Source organism: Cebidichthys violaceus, unplaced genomic scaffold (assembly GCF_023349555.1).
Source record: "Cebidichthys violaceus isolate CVI_PGR_0920_01 unplaced genomic scaffold, fCebVio1.0.p SCAF_21, whole genome shotgun sequence".
Classification (NCBI taxonomy): Eukaryota; Metazoa; Chordata; class Actinopteri; order Perciformes; family Stichaeidae; genus Cebidichthys; species Cebidichthys violaceus.
Genome location: NW_027176384.1, coordinates 10,052,625 through 10,071,990, shown reverse-complemented (window position 1 = coordinate 10,071,990; position 19,366 = coordinate 10,052,625). Strand labels below are relative to the sequence as shown.

Below are 19,366 nucleotides of genomic sequence, written 5' to 3'. Positions count from 1 at the left end.
ATGTGAATTGTTGCTTTACCAGCCCCGCTAACATTTCTAAACTCCAGCGGAGACAGAGGGCAAGGCCAAAGCCCTGGCCTGGTGTTTGTGGTCAGATGGAATGTGAACTCCGTGTGAGAAAAAAGAGAGGAAGTAATAATGAGGCATCCCCCCTCTGCTGGTTGTTTGTTTGGACAGACCGGCTGTCTCACAGCACAAGCTGTGGATGGAATACTAATAGTTTTGACTAACGATTCTCCCTCTCCTCTCTCCCTTTCTCCTTGATGCCTTCACACTCGACTCTCCTCTCTCACCCCTCCTTTTCCCAGTCCCTCCATGTGGATGAAACTTTAAACTCTCGAGTCAGAGCTTCGAAATGCATAATTCAGTTCCAACGAAGGGGGACAGCTGTGACATGCACGCACATTTTACGATATTTAGGGCACGTAACAAGTGCACTGAATGTTTTCTCTCTCGGGGCTTTGTTGAACACACCCCCACCATTACTGATCCTGGTTTTTAATCACTTATTGGTGGGTGGTCATAAAACCATCCCTGGTCGTTGCAACCATAGCGTGGGCCTTTCTAATCCTCTGCCCATCCATTTTAGGTTTTTAACTTTCCAAATCTTTCTCCAGAATGTGGCGCCTTGAGGGAGAAACAGGAAGACATCCCAGAGCTGCAGAATCTCTCCACTGGGCCAGATTAAAGCCTGCTGAGATTTAACCAAGGATTAGACACCCCCTTTGGCAATTGGGGGCTATATAAACTGTTTAAAATTATTTTGGTATTAAGTATTGAAGATGTGGAGCTTTAAGCAGTCTGGTAACCACAGTTAGGCCTAATAATAACATCTGTGAGAGGGAAAGGGAAGCAATTTTCTATTTTGGATATATAATTTTATTGAATCCATTGAGAGAGGAATGTAGAAGAATATATACATACATTATATAGTCTCCTCGTTGAACACAGCTGGTTCCATACAAAGGTTTAGATTAGTGATCGCATGATTGGTTTGTCTTTAGTGCCTTTTTAAAAATACTGACGCCTGTGCATTCTCTGATATGGACGTTCCATTTATCTGCTGCTCTGAATTAAATGCTGATTGCCGAAAAGCAGTTTTCCTGATTTTAGCCGAGTAGTCACCTCTGGCTGATGCCTTGCTCTCCCTAACGTTGTCCTTGCATGAATGACGCACATTGTTTAGGAGGTGCAGGAATTAACTCTCACATCAAGCGCATATCTGTGAAACAAAGTTATTCTTCTCAATGATGGTACAATGGTACAATGATGATATTTTGATTAAGGATTTTCTCAGATTGTTTGTAAAGAGTGTACAATGGTTTTAGCGTATTCAAGCCCTTCTAATCAGAGACGTTTGTCATCCCTTTGCAGCTTCACCATTAGCAATCCAATTAGCAGCGGGATCGGAATGCAGATACTAAGTGGCAGACGGTGTTCCGCTGCGATGCTCACGATCAATTTAACTTTCCATTTGAACGTCAGTGGCCGCATCACAACGAACCCCTGCATCCGTGTGAGTGTGCGCGACCTGTCGCTACACGTCTCTGAATGCTTTTCCCCCTCTTTTATCACTGTTCACGCCTTACAAGAATCAAATTCTCCCAGTAGAAATGATTATAATATCGCTAATAACTCTGCTGGCCGGGTCGAATCTACTCCCGGCCACATAGCAGCCAAAGAAGTGGCTCTAAGTAAACTGAGATTGCATTGATTGAGCCAATAGATTGCAGCATTTAGGTGGAGCTTTGGCAGCATATTGGCTGTACGTTATTCAATGGCAGCCTCAGGTTTTACCTGTGAGACATTCAGCGAGGCTCTGGATTGGGGAGAAAGTTTTCTTAGTCAATAACTTTCATTTCTGCTGCACCTGTAATAATCACGAGGGGAACAAAGAATGACCGGATGGTCAATATTAAAAAAGGGCAATTTCTACATCTTCCATTGAATATATGTGATGCTAATATCCAGTTTGATCTTATATTTTCTGTTTAATCCCCTCCTTTCAGTGTCTAGCTTTCTGTCTGATGACATGGTTCGTGAGAGAGACACGATCATCCCACAGTTCATTAGAGGAATACAAACACTACCCACTCCCCTGTGCTTCACACTCTGAAGCCTGCACACACGCAAACAAGGGGGAGGGGGGGGGGCACCCTCAGGACCTGTATTCCCTGTATGACATTTGCCTAAGATATACAACAGCAACATCTATTTCCAAAGCCTCTACTGCATCTTGTACTCTGCAGGACGTGTTTAAGCTGCTTGTGAGATAATCAAATGGCACACAAGCTTATACGCACATGTGCAAGCTTCTTTTTGGCTCCTTATTTACATATCATAAAGCTGTTTAATATGCTTTTGGGTTGAATTACTTTGTGTAATGTTAAAGGAGTCACTCACAATGATGAACCCCTAAGAGAATTAACACCAATTTCTGCCGTTTCCCTCAGCTCTATGGAACTTTTTAACCTCTTTGAGTGAATTGTTTTGGTTTTGCAGCTCCCATCAACCTCGTTTTCAACAGCAATAGCAAAAACTCTTCGACAAAAATGCTCTTAAACAAATCAGCCCGTTCTTACTCCCAGCTCGTTAAACACCGCCAGTTGGTCAGTGCCCCTCGACGTCTGATACGACGCACCAAGGCACCCTTTAATTGTCTGTATGAGATGCTTCGGGCTTCCGACTAACTCCAATCCACGTCATTAAGGGACCGTCAGAGCAACAGCTGCAGTATAAACAGCGAGGAACTTAATGTAGGGTGTGCGGAAGGGGAGGTTGGACAGGTCAAACGGACACAAGACTGCTGTTTGTGTCCTATGAGTGCGAAAACCGAGGTGCTGCTGGCAGCCTTTCCGACTTACATATACAAACGTTGCGTTATAGCGGTAAAGATAATCTCTGAGCAAGGCGGACGGCGTTACTACGGTTTTGCACTCGTCTCGCGATTCTGCAGTTTCGGAAAGAGAGGAGTGAGCGGAGGGGTACCGAGTTAGATGTGATCTGCAACCACACCGTTACACAGAATTCATGTTGCAAGATGCTGTTACAACAGTTTCACATCTCAACACTGGATACCTGGAATAGTAGACAGAATACTTAAAAATGTAAAAAAAAAAAATAGCATGGTTTGCGAAACGATTATTTGTACTAAAACTTGCAAAACCGCTAGTGTGTGGTTTAAATGTGCCACAGACAAACATTGCGATCGATTACATCCAATTAAATGGTCCAGTCTTACATTCCTGCATGTTTACTTTCTCAGTAGGGAGAGAACTTATGTTCCAACCCTGTGACCTTAGCCCTCTCTTCTTTCATTCACCTACCAGCAGGCCTGGGGACGGTTTGTGTGTGTTTGTTTGTACGTATTTGGGGGTGGCTGTGTGACTGAGTGGGACACTAATGAGCTGACTGATTACAGTGCAAAGCCTCGGGTTAGCATTAGCTCTCCGAGGATCAAACACCAGATCAAGCCAACAGCAGGGCGGAGAGATGCAGGCCTCAATTAGATATTTGTTTTTCCACAGGAAAAGTAGAAAATCTGCACGCATCCAAGGAAGGAAAGAAAGGAGCTCCTTTTTTTTTTTAGGGCACAAAGCGAGATGGTGGAAGTTTGATTCTGATCAAAGAGCGGCAGAGAGGTTTATAACATGCCTCGACACTTGTGCACGAACACAAACCCTTACTCGTGTATTTAAATTCCTCCACAAAAGCATTGGTAGTCCCAGCAATGGAATCCCTCAGACAATCGGGACCAACACCACACAAGAGGAACAATCTCTCATCACCGGCTTAGAGGTTTTGCAGACAGCTTTGATTGTCTCGCTCTTGGCTGTAATGAGATAGCTGCTGGCTTGACGTCTCCATGAGAACGTCTGCATTTCCACACGTTACCATTAACAGATTGATCAGGAGAGCAGACACTGCTCATCGCCACAGCTGAATAAAAGATCAGGGGAGATTTCAGCTGTGCTTCTCCCGAAGGTCTGTCTGCTTCAACACAACAGTTTATTTGTAGTCATTGAATGAGTATGTTGTACACACCGAACTGAGAGACATATCAAACACACTTAAGACTTTCAACTAGGAGACCAGTGTTCGAGGCCAGGTTTAATTTGAAGGGGCATGTTTTCCATACTTATTTTACACTGTTTTTATGTTGTACTTTCTTATTTTAAGCCCAACCGTGATGTTTCTCCTAAAACTAAGTGGTTTTGATGCCTAAACCTAGTTTTTTAGAATGATAATTATGGGTTCACTGCCACCGTAGCGGAGCGTCATAGTTTGATGGACTGGGCTCCCCAGTGCATTGGGAAGTGACGCCAAGGGTCCTGACCGAGCGTCAGAATGTGACGAGTTGTGAAGACAACGGGTTGCAACCTACCGATTTTATGCACCATGTTACGATTACTTGTCACCTGAAATTACTGCTCTGCCTGTTAAAAGAGCTGTGTAATATCTTCTTTGGTAATAGAGGGAATGCTTCAGAGGAAGGAAATAACATTGCAACATATAAACTGGTGCTCTGGAGTTTGCCAGTCACTGTTTACCAGGCAGGATGGGGTCTAACAAAAGATAGTTGCATAATGGCAAGTGTAGGATCCAGGGTTTTTGGAGCTTTGCCTAGAACTGAATGTCAGGATGTATCAGCTTATTTTTTTGTAAAATGTCACTTCTGAAGTAAAACCTATATGATTGTTTATTGCTCCTTCTTTTTTTCTTTTAGCCCTTTCACCATGTTCCCAGATTTCAGTTGGTAACTTATTACCGAAAGGAATTGTGGCCAAAACCAATAAAATAAGGCCCAATTTGCAATGCCCCAGAATCCTTCTTTAAGGTTATATCATTACCTTTTCAAGTTCTACTTTATTGCAACTTTTGACGCTTTTGCGATATGACGCCTACAAATGGATGCAATAAAGGATGGTTCCCTGACCGGCCTCTCTACTGGCATCCCTCCCCTCCTCTTTTCTTCTACTCCTCTTTTTATCCCGTCCTCCCTTTCTTTGGAGGCCCTCCGGACCCCATCAAGGCTCATTCTGTTCATCCCACATGTGAGGGGTCAGTGCGTACCCCACAAGAATAAACCAGCCACTCAATGTGAGGATCTTTGTGTATGTCCTCATCCCCCTACCCTCTTTTTCTCTCTCTCCCTCACTTACTTGTGCCCTATAGATGAGAATTGGCTCCATTCACGGCTCTTCCCTCCCCCCTGGAGTGGACTTCTCAGGGCCCTAACAGCGCAATTCTATGCCTTATTGCTCCAGCTCCTCCATGGAGAGCAGTCTCGTCAAAGCATTTGTGAAGACACAGAAGGAAATGAACTGGCTTTGTGCTTGGTCTTGACATATAGGCGCGATCACGTGGTGAAGTTTGTGGGGCAAGCGTTTAACAAGAGAAAAGGGCAGAATGTGTAAAATGTCTCTTAATGGCCATCTCATGGCAAACGTGGTAGGAAAATGCCAGGACCTATTTAAAAATGAAGCAGTTTTATGAGTTTGGCCCTGCTGGCTGTCATCCAGCTTAATCCACATTGTGTTCTGACTTCCTACGGACCCAAAGCTGGTTTCTCAAGCTCATCTCCACCTCATGTTTAATCTCCCCCAGCTCTTTCATTAGGACCACACCATGTGTTGATTCTAAAGAAATGAAGCGGACACCTCATTTTGAGCAAGAATGAGCCGGAGAAAGCTTTTGTCCACAGCAGGAATGCCCATAAGACAGAGAGGAACACTGTTTGGTCTGACTCGGGTTGCTATACCAGTGCTGAAGAAAGCCATGGCAACGCAAGCAGAAGGTCTGCCGGACCACATAGCGCTGATACAAAACGGCTGCTCCGGGTTTGTCAGTCCAGTCAGGCCTGACCCAAATTACGACATCCCCGGCAAAAGTGGCCTACTTCAACCAGCGCACATGCACAGACATACTTAATTGGGCTTGCATACATTTGGCTGATAGCGATAATAAACAAAACATATGGATGTTTGAAGTCTAATCACTGAGGAGATGGCCCTGTTAATGATTTAATACCACAGTCCATAGCCCATGGCTGCTGGAGTATTGTGACTTTCCGATTGTTTACCCAATATGTCTACAAGCCACTTTTTCCATCTGCAGTTATAATTCTTAGCATTTTAAGCTTAATAGTCTTTTATGTTTTCATATGTTCATTATCTCTTATCAACAGCCTCAGGGCAAAATCTGCTTAAAATGGGAAGAGCAACAAAAAAGCGATTAGGACCATGTCTACAGAAGCGTTCTGGTAAAGCATGAAATGGTAAAACAAACAGGCGAAATATTAGGGAAAATTACAGAAAAGCAAAACAATGTTTTGATCACCAAAGAAACTTTAACTGAGTTTCTTTTACAACTTCAGGCAAAATTCTCTTATTGTGAGATTTAGAAACATGAGCACAACAGAGGGCTGATATTGGCAGTTCTGGAAATCACATAAATCCCACCCCCAACATACGCACAGATACACACACACACACACGCAGAGAAACACACACCAAGAAATGGCCTTCATATCACCTGTACTGCCGAGTCTCTCTGCACAGAATACAGTTGAATTCCAAACTTTTCTGTTCAAGAAACCACCTCGCCATCTCATCACACCTACCCAACGAAAGCCATGCATCTATAAGTGTGTTACCAGAAAAGAAAAATCCACTTACTTTATTTTGGAGGTCTGGTAGTTGTATATCAGAGCTTGAAGAAGTATTTTCTCTAGGCTCTTTTCATCTGCACCTCTGCCCCGCTGCCCTGCCGCTCCAATACTATTTCTCTTTGTGGGCTGAGCATGCGATAGCTGTGTAGTTTTTTTTTTTTTTTTTTTCCTTCTTTTTTTTGTGTGTGTTGCATGGGGTGAGGGGAGGGTGGTGGGTTGGGTGTTGAATGCCGGGTTTCCTGACTCGTGATCAGGAGCTCATTACCCCCAAGGTCACTCCAGGGACGCCCTGCCTGGCACTCACCGAGACGCCAGAGACAAGATGTGAGATTGCCAACGCAGAGTGTGAGAGAAAGAGAAAGGAAGAGAGCAGTTAAGAGCCAAAGTGCCCGGGAGCTCCACGGGGACGAGGAGACAGAGCCGAGAGAGAAAAAGTGATGCACAGATACATATAAACAGAAAGAGAAGGGAGACGGTGGAGAGCCACTGATCCAAATGCTAACAGGGGGGGGAGATATTCAGGAGGAACGAGCAAACACAACAGCTAAATGTGTCTGTAGGAGCCGTTATGAGCCCACGGAGTGAGCAGGCTGGGAGCAGCAGCAGCTCAGCCAAACTACACAGTTATATAAAATATCTTGTTGATCCATGGAAAAGTGAGTCCAACCACAGCGATCAATAAAATATTGACAAACACCAGCTGGGCTCTGCATTTGTTTTTCAGCTTTTTATATGGGCAAGCAATGCAGAAGCATATTTTCTGTGTCATGTGTGAATGACATCTGAGTATATATATATCTCTAATCATTGTTTTTGTTGCAAGATTGAAGGGTTGTCTAACTTTATAATATGTTGTTTCTTTTATATGCTGGGTTTATGGTTGTCTTGTCAGCGAAATCACTGTTTTTGTGACAATTTGATTTGATTTTCAAGTGGAAGGCCATTTTTATCAGATGGGATAGGACCACAGTTAGGAAGAGAGTAAGTTTCACCGCTGCTTATTTTAGAGAGAATTTTTGTTTGGATCATCAAACTGACAATGAAACATAGATTTTGGTTTATGGCTGCAGTTTTGTTACAGAAACAAACATAGATGTCAGAATCAAACACAGATGTTTCTTAGGATGCATCTTCTGGGGACCACGAACCTCTGAATAAAACAGTTGTTGAGATATTTCAGTATGGACCAAAGTGATGGACCGATACCGCTATGCATCAGCGAGGCAAAAGAACACGTCAAAACGTCATGTGTGAAGGATTAGGAGTCGTTTAAAGGCACCTTTGTCAGATGGGCTGAGTATATGTACTCATAAATACAACTAATTACTTTGGCTGGTGAGTAATTAGTCAAATAATTACTTTTTTAAATAAGTAATTAGTAATTGATTATATTTCTCGAGTAACTTGCCCAACATTGATTTTCTGTTTGACTAATTGATTATTTGGCTAATCATTTCAGCCCTAAACAAAGTACCACAGTTCCATTTGATTATATGTCTGAGTTGTTAATTTAAAAAAAAAAAAAAAAAATGAGGCTTCTTTTGACTGTCAAATGTGAATTTAGATAATTCACCTAAACATCTATGTGCCAGTTAATCTATCGCCTCTGTCTTTCTCCTCTTGTCTCTCTCCTCTCATGTTTCTAGTTAGATCCATTTTAGCTGTCGTTTGTGGCCAGATATGCTTTTAGAGGGAGTGTGGTAATAACGTGTGTGTCGTACTCTCGGGGTGTTTGGAATGGCAGATGGCTGGAGTTGACCCTATAGAGCAGCGCTGGCACTCTGCCACAGCAGGACAAGCCTGGATTGACAGGTTACAGCACACACAATCAATAAAGTCTACCATTAGTTCCACAAAGAACGATGTACAATACTGATGTCTGACCACCTCTGTAAACTCTATGTAGTCCACACACACACACACACACACACACACACGGATATTCCCATATTTCACTTTATAAGGCTGTCTTTTCTGGCTCGAATTATTGATTGAGAGGCTGGCACGGATTCATTCTGCATTAGAAAAAAAATACCTCATAGTGCCAAGAGAGCAGCTCTTTAGCACATAATTTTTAGATAACACATTTTAGTGCCAGTCTGCTGTTAGGGTGATACCCAGAGCTATTCACAATGTGATTATGATGCACCATTTCACTACTTTTATGGTCATTTACAGGTGGAAGCATATTCAAGAACCATTAAAAAGTGTGATGGAAACTCAGCGTCATTAATCCTAAAAGAGGGACACAAATTACCATTAATGGTCACCAATGATCAGATTCGTTCTTAAATCAAATAGCAGAATCTTCCCACCAGGGCTGCTTATAAGTCAAAGATGAGTCTCAGTAATTTTCCAATAAGTCTCGTCTTTAAAAGCAAATCACAAGTCTCTCTGATTACCATTAAAATGACACTACATTTGAAATGTTATCCCAGCACGAGATGTAAATATGAATATCATCCTCCTTGACTGAGCTGTGATCATAGACTGTATATAACAAGTGGACATAGCCGCTGTGTTGTGTTGGGGACTACAGTTTTGAAGTTTGAAGTTTGGCATTTTGGCCGCCGCCATCTTGGTTTTTGCCCTTCGCAATCTTGGTTTTGGCTGTTGCCATTTTTGGTTTTGGCTGCTACTATCTTAGCATTTTGCAACCAGAAGTGACACGAGAGAGAGAGTGAATCCAAGAACAACCAAACACTAAATAAGTCCTTTTTAGGCAACCAAAAGGGTTACAGTTAACTTTCATGAACTGAAAATACGCTGCTGAAGGGTTAAAGTTCAAAACCTAAAACACGGACGCCATGGTAGCGACCTGTCAATCACAAGGTAGCCGCGCCCTAAAGCATACCCTGCTTTATGGTCAATTTGACTCTAAATGGACCATAATCTACTAAATGAACATCATGCTGTATTGAAGAAGACTTGAAACTAGAGATTGAGACCATAAACTCATGTTTACAATGTTTACTGAGGGAATAAAGTGAGAAGTCGGGTCATTTTCTCATGGACATAGAGTCGCCCCCTTGATGGTCATCAGAAAAAATGTAAGTTTAAGCCAGTTCCTCTTTGGCTTCCACGTTACCTCAGTAGTGCTAGGTGAGGTAGCAGTAAACGTTTGCTAACACAAGCCTCTCCTCCATGAGTTGATGCAGGCTTCATTCTGTGCAGTGATACGGTTGGTGTGTGAAGTCTGTTCGAAAAAAAAAATAGTTCCCACATGAAAATGCTCACAACAAGATGTGTGGATTGTCTTGAGTTAAGCTCAGAGCACCACAAGCCAGGTGCCTTCTAGTTCCATAAGAGAAGGCAACTAACACCAAAACAATGTAGATGGATAAATGGCAAAACAGGGAAAAAGCATTTTTTATTTTGGAATAAACTGTCCCTTTTTAAGTCTAAGAATCAACTCTTCCCTACCACGCTGTGCAACTTCTTTCAGGTTGATATGAAAAATGATGATGGGGGTAAAGAGGTGATATGTGAGATGCAATGTTATGAATTTCAAGAGAGGCCTCAAACACCCTTTGCCTTGCAACTGAAAGCTTGTTTTGAAAGTCATCAAAGAGGTTCTGTGTTGAAAAATTGTTGAGATTGGCGAGCAACAGGCCAGCAGCAAAGTAATGGATGATTTAGTAAGGAGCCTTTAGGCTGTTTGGTACATCTGCTGCAGAAAGATATGCCTCATCTAAAGTCTATAGATTAAGCCAGAAATAAAGGCATTGATTTTTGGACAAGAACAAGCAGTTGAACAAAGTTGAGAATTAAGCTTCAATCCAGTGCACTCATAGCCAAATAGCATTAAAAAAAAACTATGTTTTCGGAAATTCTACAAATGAGGAATGAATGTCTTTCCCGATCTCCATTTTTCTGCATAATTTTGCTGTGTTTTTGTCATAATTACCCTGCACTTCGGTCCATTGTTCATTCCTGCTGCCTTGAATGTTGTGATGCAGCTGCAAACAATGCAGCTCCACATGTTCAGCATCATGTTGCACTGTTGGGGATTTCAGTGGTGGCCAGTAATTAGTATGACTCATGGCCCCCCGCTGATAACGATATACCATTCCACTGCTGCCGTCTCATATTCAACTCATTAATAATAGATTTCATCCATTTGCACCCCACCCCCCCCCACCCCCCCCCAGCCCTACCCTAAGTGTGTGATATGCTTTGTGCCATCCATGAGGAGCTTCTCCAATGATATCACTTCCCACATTTGATTAAATGAGATATGACAAACGATAAAAAGAAAATGATGAAAAAAGATCCTCGATGGCCAAGAGATTTTCTGTCCAGCTGAAAGCAGAAAAGGGGCTCCATGAAACAGTTTACACTGATATAACAGAGTTTGAGTGAAATATGATCTTTATATTGAATCCAACAGCTCCCTCGTTATTGTTGCTCACGTTGAACTGGCTGCTGTCGTTGTGAGGCTGAACAGAGCCGGGAATGAAGTCACCGTTGAGCCTCACTCACCCTGTTCGTTTTACGAAGTGTCCGCCTGCAGCCGATAAGACGACGGCACTGACTGGGCCTGTTTGCGGTGAGAGTCTGATGAAACCAAATGAAATCAGCCTGTCGAAGTCAGCCACAGTCTTTTTTTTTTTCTTCTTCTTCTTTTTTTTTAAGCCACAGATCCATCGGCTCTGCCCCACCATCCCGGAGTTCCCCGACACAAACACCACAAAGTATCCGCACAGATGAGAGAGCCGGAAAATGGTAGAAAAGTCATTTTTCCACACCTTTCTTTGATAAGCAAGTATTCAATTTCTGCAGCATGTCTGGAAGGAAATGGAGATTGAATTTATGGCCATAAGAAAAGGAGAGAAAATAGCTATGTCTCAGAGCTCCCTCTCAAATCACTCAAAAGCTGTTTGGATGTATAAAGAATCAGAGAAAGCATATTGGAACCTGCAATAATATAACATATTCCAGAGTTAAGGGCACATATAAGCTTTCTTCACTGCTATTGTGCATGCAGTCTATTCTTCATATGACGATAGTGCATGAGGACAAAATGCAGGAACAAAATGTCCTGTGATTCACAGAATGTACCCCGCTAGGCCGTAAGTCATATCAAACACAGGAAAACACACACACACACACACACACACACACTCTCTCTAAACATCTGTGGGGCCATGACCGCTATTTAAATTTGTATCTGGCTAAATACTGTATGCAGCTGTCTACCCGACACCTATTGAAACAAGTCAAGTCAAGTTTATTTCGACCTCAATCACCAGTTTGTATCAGAGGGCTTTGCAATACACACAGCGTACAATACTCTCTGTCCTTGCACCCTTGATTCGGATAGTGAAGTGCTCTACAAAAAGAAATCTTATCAGGAAAAGTGAAGAGACGGATCTCAGGATATCGGGCCCTTAAAGTACACAAGTGCTAGATAGAAGCAGCACTATTGGTATTGGTAATTACAGAAAAGTGCTGCGAGGATGACGTATTTTTGTAGGCCACCCTTGAAGTCAGCATCGTACTGTATCCCTCGACAAAAAGCCAATGGGATTCTTCCATTGGAATTTGGGTTATTGCAAAAAATACCATATCTGTGGCAAACAAACGTTTGGAAGATACTCTTCACAACTGAGAACCACTTTTGTGATTTTTTTTTTTTTTTTTTTTTTTTTTTTTTTTTTAAGTTTGAAGGCATTCGGAAGAAGCAAATGTTAAACTACAAACAAACTACAGCACGGAGCTAAAAGCAGACTTGTGTTCGGCATGATGACGTTTTGTAGTCTCACGTAGCAACTTGTTTGCAATCACCTTTTTTAAGACACATAAAAGAATTAAAGTTCGCTCGAGGGGTCTTAAGTGAGGTGTTTTATATCGTACAACAAAACAGTACAATCTCTTAAGCTTGTGTTGACCTCTGACCTTGTTTCAGGCATCTAACCAAAAACCCATTCAATACACTCATTGACCTTGAGACGAGGGAATCAGAAGGACAACTCATGAACCAGTTTTAGGACTCATCCCTGCAGCAATCTATACAGAGAAATACAAATGTAGTATTCAAACTTTTTAAACAGCTGCTAAGTACAATACTTACTATATAAAACCAAGAATAGCAGTTACAGATCTACTTTAATAGTTTAAGGGTCAGGCAGAGCACTTATAGCAGAGACATTTCAGGGTGTGTGTGTGTGTGTGTGTGTGTGTGTGTGTGTGTGTGTGTGTGTGTTGTCTCACTGGCTAGCTCTGGCTAGCTCCCGCTACACTGCACAGCAATCATACAGCTGTTACCACCGGACCCACAGGCCCCCCCCCCCGTTAGCGCTGTTCACGCTGTTGACTCTGTTAACTCCGTTATCTGCTAGCCATCGGCCCTGACGTCTCCGTTTACAGAGCCATGTGCAGCCGGCTATACGGGTCTGTTGCTGCTGCGGTAGAGGGTCAATCACACTTTTTTTTTTAATATATATATAATATTTGGGCACAAAAAAGGATCGATTGCAGCTATAATTTGACTGGAGAAGTTCCGATACTACTTGTTACTGGATTATTATGGTCAATTCCCTAAAAGGTATAGAGCGCCGATACTCAGCCCTACTGTTGAAGACAATATGTGATTCTTTATAGGCTAAATGTTCCACTGTGTTCAGCTAGTGGCTAATGTCTGACATTGGTAGGTTTATTAGAGCTTTTTCCCTGAAAACTAGGTTGATAAGAGCAATGCGAATAAAAGTTATGGGCTGGAAAACCCAAACAATGAGCTAAAAGAAGCTAAAACACTCCGTAAACCTGAAGGGCATAGTTAGGTTATAATTCTCTCTGGGTTTGTCCCAACAAGCGAACTCTTTCACATTACAAAAAGTCATTCATAATTTTTTTACTGTTGAAACACTGATTATTGCAGCTTTAGGAGTCTATTCCCATCACAAATCTTTATGAAATCTCAACCTTTATCTCCTGATGAAGTTTATGGTTCTCATCTATTCCGCATACGGTAATGAACGGTACTCCATAATGCCCATTTAATTTCACAAGAAGCTCAGTTTCATTAATAAAGCATAAGCTGAATATTACTATTTATATCCCTGTGCCCTAGCTAATAATGGTAAAGAGATTTTTTTACTTTCCAAAGACCATCCTCGGTATTCCCCGTGGAATATGATTGGCATGTTTTCTTTCTCTTTTGGCAGCGAGCAACTTCAGGCGAGACTTTTTCACATTTTCATTGAAAGGCAATGTAAGAAGCAATAAAGGTTTACCTGTACTGCTTCCAAGACCGCAGCTGCAATTGTTATTCAGTCCTTAATGCAGTATTTAATCTCCATTTAAAATCTATTTAATGCAAATTAATCATCATACACATCAGCAGTGTTATGGTGGAAATGTATTGATCAGCAAGATAAACAGAGTGTCAACGAATGAGTGCTGATTTATTAGCCTGATACTTTTGTATGATAATGTGGTTCCCTCGTATTGGAAGCCAGCGATCCCCAGGGATCTTGGAGGATGTCAAGTTTTCAGTTACTCTTGGGTGACAGACTGCGGAGGCTGCTACCAGTCATACAAATGGAAATCTGATACAGTACAGGGTTCATTTTGCTGTGTACAATGTCTCAGAACTTTTTCAGCTGAATTTGAATGCGACTCCAACCAGAATAATCAAACATATCCTCTCCTATACTCATGTATAAGCATGTCAGTGAGAGCTCCTGTCCTGGCTGTCCTGTTTGAACACTGCAGAACTTAATTTATGACTGACAATTAATCTGAAGGAGCCAAAACACTCGAGCGTGGCCGGCGGAGCGTGACAGCTCTCGCCCCGATTCGTCTCCCAGCCGACAGTCTGGCCCCGTCACCCAGCGTTTATCTGCCTCCATACACTTCCCTCCCAAAAAACTCATTAATCTCTAATGGCTTAATTCTGTGTTCCCGGTATGGCCTGCGTATGTTCTCATTAATGGCTTTTCAATCTTATGCTATAGAGCAGAAGCAAGATTATGAAATGTTCTTTTCTTTAAAAAAAAAAAAGAAAAATAAGGCTTAGATTGGAAATAGAAAATGTACGTGATGCTTCTTGTAGTTATTTGATGGTGAGCGCTGCAGATAATCGAGGATGAGATCTGGTAGGAGGGATGATGACAGAAATTGAAAATGTATAAAAGCTTCAAGCAAGCCATAGTTCAAACAAAAAAAATTAAGAACTTGTGAAAGACGCTGAAAGACACGGGCCGAACTAAGTTTATAGAGGGCAAGGGATTCTTCGCAGCACAGTTTGTCCGTTATTATAAGAAATATCCACAGCTGGAGGGAAAAAAGTAACTTTAGATGTTGGATCTCGTAAAGCTTCTTATTTGCTAAATGTGTAAATTAAAAATCTCAACCGGAGGTGATCAAATGCCAAGAAGATGGTCCAGAAGTCTGCCTTTAAAAATACTTTTCAAACAAGATATGTAGTTTCTGGTGTTTTGTTCTTAACTGTTGTTGGGATTATGGATTCTCTCTCTCTCCCCTTCGGGTATTTGCTCTGCTGAAATAAACACAGCCGTCCATATTTTATTCCACAGAAAATACATTCCTCCCGATGTCTCAAAGGCAAGTCAACAATCCAAACTTTCAGTTGTCAAAACAAACCAAATTCTCCAAAAGAAAGAAAATGCATGCATGGTACACAAAAGCTTTGAGGCCAATTAGTGTGAGAATTGCTGTGAAAAAACAACAACAACAACTACAGAGACAGAATGAGGGCCGGAGTGAGAGAGGTGAGAAAAACTTAAATGACATATCATCTGCCCGGTTCTGTTTGTGTCATCATCCAAAAAACACAGCGCTCTGTGCTTGTGCTGGGAGCGTCTCGGTGTTCCCGGCAGTCACCTTTGACAATAGGATTAGTGCCGAGCTTGAGAAGTGAAAAAAAAAAAGTATCAAAACTGCCTGGGATCACCGCTATCACTGATGGAGACTGAACCCCCGAGGGAGCACTCCTCTTTCTGTTTGATTTGTTCTCAGTCATCTAGTCTGTAGCCAGTGGGCTGGGGGCTGTTTGCTTGGCACTGCACAGCCCTTTTATCTACCGATTGAGAGGAAGAAGGAAGCGAAACGTGGCCAAACGCTGAACCCTCCGCCTCCACCTCCTCCGAGGGAACGCTGAGGGAAAGCAGGCGTTGACCCGAGGACATCAGGCTCCCCTTCCACACACCTGATGTCGCTGTCGCTTTGTGTCGACGCAAACATCCGATTCTGTGTGATGCGACTTGCTCCGACCGTCACCTTGCTTCAGAACTCTGTACGAAGATGACCTACCTGTGGTACTTAAGTGAATTTATATAGAAGTCAATATCCTCATAATAAAACACCTCTGTCTCACTCCAGCTGATCACCAGTTGTCAGTGTTTGGAAGGGCCTGCAGTCGCAATCGATGAGAAAATAAATTACCACTCGCAACCTCGCCGGATGACTGAGGAGAGAGTTTGAGCCACAGCAGCAATTCAACCCTGTTCCACCTATCCTAAAAAAAGATTGAGAAATACCTTCGGTAATGAGACAGCATGTGGGTGATAGGGACCATATGCAAAAGTGATGGGTTCGTCTCGATTTTTTTTTTTTATCTCTCTTCTTCGGTGGGATTTAGCGAGACAGCCAAAAGTGTCTGTGATTGGCACCGGGCCCCCTCGCCCTCATTTCTCCAGTCGCGGGCTTCTCTCCGAGTCGGCCAAGCGTGTAAACACACATCAGCTTAGCGGGCGCTGGTCCTGCGCTTTGCAGGTGCTCACTGTCAATCCAGGAGGTGGTAACGTTAATAAAAGTCCATCTGACAACACAGCTCGGACCATCTGCAATCAGCGCTCCGCAGACTGCAGATTCTTCCTGGATTACTCACACCGCTCGCGGGACATCATTGAAAACAAAAACAGGAGGGAATTGTCGGCCTTTTAATTTGCAGGACTTGCTCCAGTCTACCTGCAGTATTTGCAAAAGTCAATTTATTCCCTTTGGTCCAAAAAAAAAAAAAAAATGTACTCAATCTTGATTAACGTGACCAACATGTTTCAAAATAGGAGGCACATTCTTCAACTTCTAAGAAATGGTCATGATGCTGGGAGGAAGCTAGCAACGAGAGAGACGCACCAACGTCCAGCTCGAATTAGAGACGAGACAAAGTAGAGTCTGTGTAAATAGGGACTTAACTTTTATCACAGTACGCCGAGCTCATTTTGATTAGCATCCATTTTTAATGAAGCCACATGCAGCAGCCTCAGCGGGAATGTGCTTCAGCAGTGAACAGTTTGTCATGGAAGGAATTGGACATTCTTGCAGCAACAAAGTGTAAGGATTAGCCTTTGCATTGCAGCGCCCCGTGCTTAATGCTTACTGATGAGTTTCCATCTATCACCGAGGTATACAAATTCTGTATTCTCATTAGCAAGCATTACATGTGGTGCATTACAATGCAGCCTCCCAAATGGTCTACATTATTGAAATTGGATGAGTGGGTTTGTAAGTTTAACCACAAAGGCAGCATTTTTTATGCACTTTTAATTTCCCCCAAAAACTTCTCTGAATCTGAATGTTTTTTTGTTGTTTTTTAAAGATAAGACTTTAACTTTATTCCGACTAAGCATGAATATTGATCACAGCATTAAATATGGACCATTTTGAGCTATTTGCATTCACAAGTCAAATTTTATGGCTGGCACCCTGTGAAAATTCACCCAAGCAAAGCCGCTGCAGTGATATGTGTTTCATTTGTGTTTTATTTGGGTCAATTTTAGCCGAGCAGACGGAGCAGAGCGCCAGCCACATTGATGTCTGTATTAGTGTCTCCTGGAATACAGATGAGAATGCGTCTGGACCGAGAGGAGTTCTGGGATTTCTACTTAATGAGGTTGAGACTAGCCTCGGTCCGAGCAGGTTAGGCCAGACTGTTTTGACCTTTAACACCCCATAACCATCAGTCACAAGAGCCTGACAGACTGCAAACAAGTGACCCAAGCCCTGGCTGGATCATGCATATCGCTCACTGAAGACGTTTCAATCTGTTGGCATGGCAGAGAGGACATCAGGGTGAAGTCCATTCCCAATTAATCTCTATCTAGCTATCCACTTGTTTACATCCATTGAAACAATACACTGTTTTTCATTTTAAAAATACATGGAAAGTAAACTTTGATACACTGTTGTAAATGTGTGTTATATATATATATGGAAAAAAATTTAGAGAAAAGAAATTAAAAATCATGGTGCCAACATACGCAGTCAAAAATGAATGTACAACAATATTTCAAAGAATAAATGCAAACATTTCTCCCACACTGCCAGATTTATAATCATTTTTTTTATTGAGTAAAATGTATTTTCTATTTCCAGTCAATGTGATTTTTTCAAGTTCATTTTTATGGTTTGAACATTTTGTATAGCTTTTGTTGAACAGCCACTGAGCAATAACTTGGTTGTGACCAATAAACAGCACTGAAAATGTCAGCTTTTATTTTGAAAAGGTAAGAATGTAAGGAGAGGATCTTGTCTTTGCTGCCTTTGTCAAGGCTGGATGAAGTAATAAAGTTACCGTCGTAATTCGGACTACGGAGCCTCCGTGTGGTTGTTTCGTAGATACAAACACAACTCGGTTGGCTCTGATTGGTTGTTGTTTTGGGGTTTTTTTTCCCGGCACGGAGGAATCTTGCAAATGCCATTAGGAGCACTAAAAGGAGGCAGAGGAACCTGCTTTTTTTCACAGATTATCTGTCTCATGTAAAGTTAATTATTATTTAGTTATAAAGCTACCAACTGCAGCTTTAATGCTCCCTATCTAGCTGATGGTGTCTCTGTCTCCCTCACAGCTACTACTCCTGTGGCCTTAAATTCAATCAAATCTCCACTCTGGCTGTCTGCCAGCATTATGATAATGAAACTTTACGAGCCACATTTGCAACTGGCTGGTTAAGCGTGCACCTGAAAACACAGAAAGTCATTACCCCTGACGGATAAGCTTTTGTGTCGCCGCAAGATTTCAAAACATTCTTTTGTCACCGCATATATCAGAGACATTTTCTGAATGTTGTAAGATAGAATAATCCACAGCCAGAAACAGCGTTGATCGATACCGCTACTCCGCGTAACTGCGCGGTTATGTGCCAAACACTCAATGAGGCGTGACCTCCACCGAGGGCACGTTGTGGTCAGGGAGGGAACACCAACAAAACAATTATCTCAGCTCGTTTCCCCAACTGCTCACCCGCCATACATCATTGTTTTATCAAAATCGAAAAGGCCTGGTTGAATACAGCTACTCCTCTGTCCATGGATCGATGGCTGATTACTGCTCCTGCTGTGGTTTAAGCGCCTTTCGTCGCAAACCCAAGTGCAGTACTACAGCAGCATGAGTCGATACAGACGTTTGCCCCATTATAGGCCACTTATAGTCAGCAGCCAGTTATTGTCTCCTTCATATGAGCCTAAAAAGATGGGCAAGAAAGGCTGTTGAAAGATGTGTTTTTTCTGTTGCGAGGGCCGATATTTTGAGGAAACAACTGGAAACGGAGGAGCCTCCTTCCACCTCGATGTGACATTCATTAGATTTAGGCCATCCCAAAGATATTAATATTTGAAAAGGAATGAAAAGAAGGACCACAACAAAGACTTCAAACATTGTTCCGACTCGCCCACACTAAACCTGTGATTTTTCAACTCGAGGTACTCAGCCAAGCTTCAGGAGAGTCTAGT

The 19,366-nt window shown here is 42.3% G+C and overlaps 1 protein-coding gene across 2 annotated transcripts in view; it reads right to left on the bottom strand.

The window, feature by feature from the left end:
- ptn (pleiotrophin) overlaps positions 1-7,128 on the bottom strand; it is a 40,235-nt gene extending 33,107 nt beyond the window's left edge. The window contains exon 1 of one of the 2 annotated variants that reach the window (XM_068717286.1): positions 6,678-7,128. Coding sequence is in view for 1 of the 2 variants with exons in the window: in XM_068717285.1 (XP_068573386.1) it covers positions 6,535-6,608 (74 nt within the window). In the remaining variant the exon portion in view is untranslated. Of the gene's footprint in view, positions 1-6,534; positions 6,646-6,677 lie in introns of those variants that run through there. The other variant, XM_068717285.1, reaches the window with a different exon arrangement.
- Positions 7,129-19,366: the final 12,238 nt, after the last annotated feature.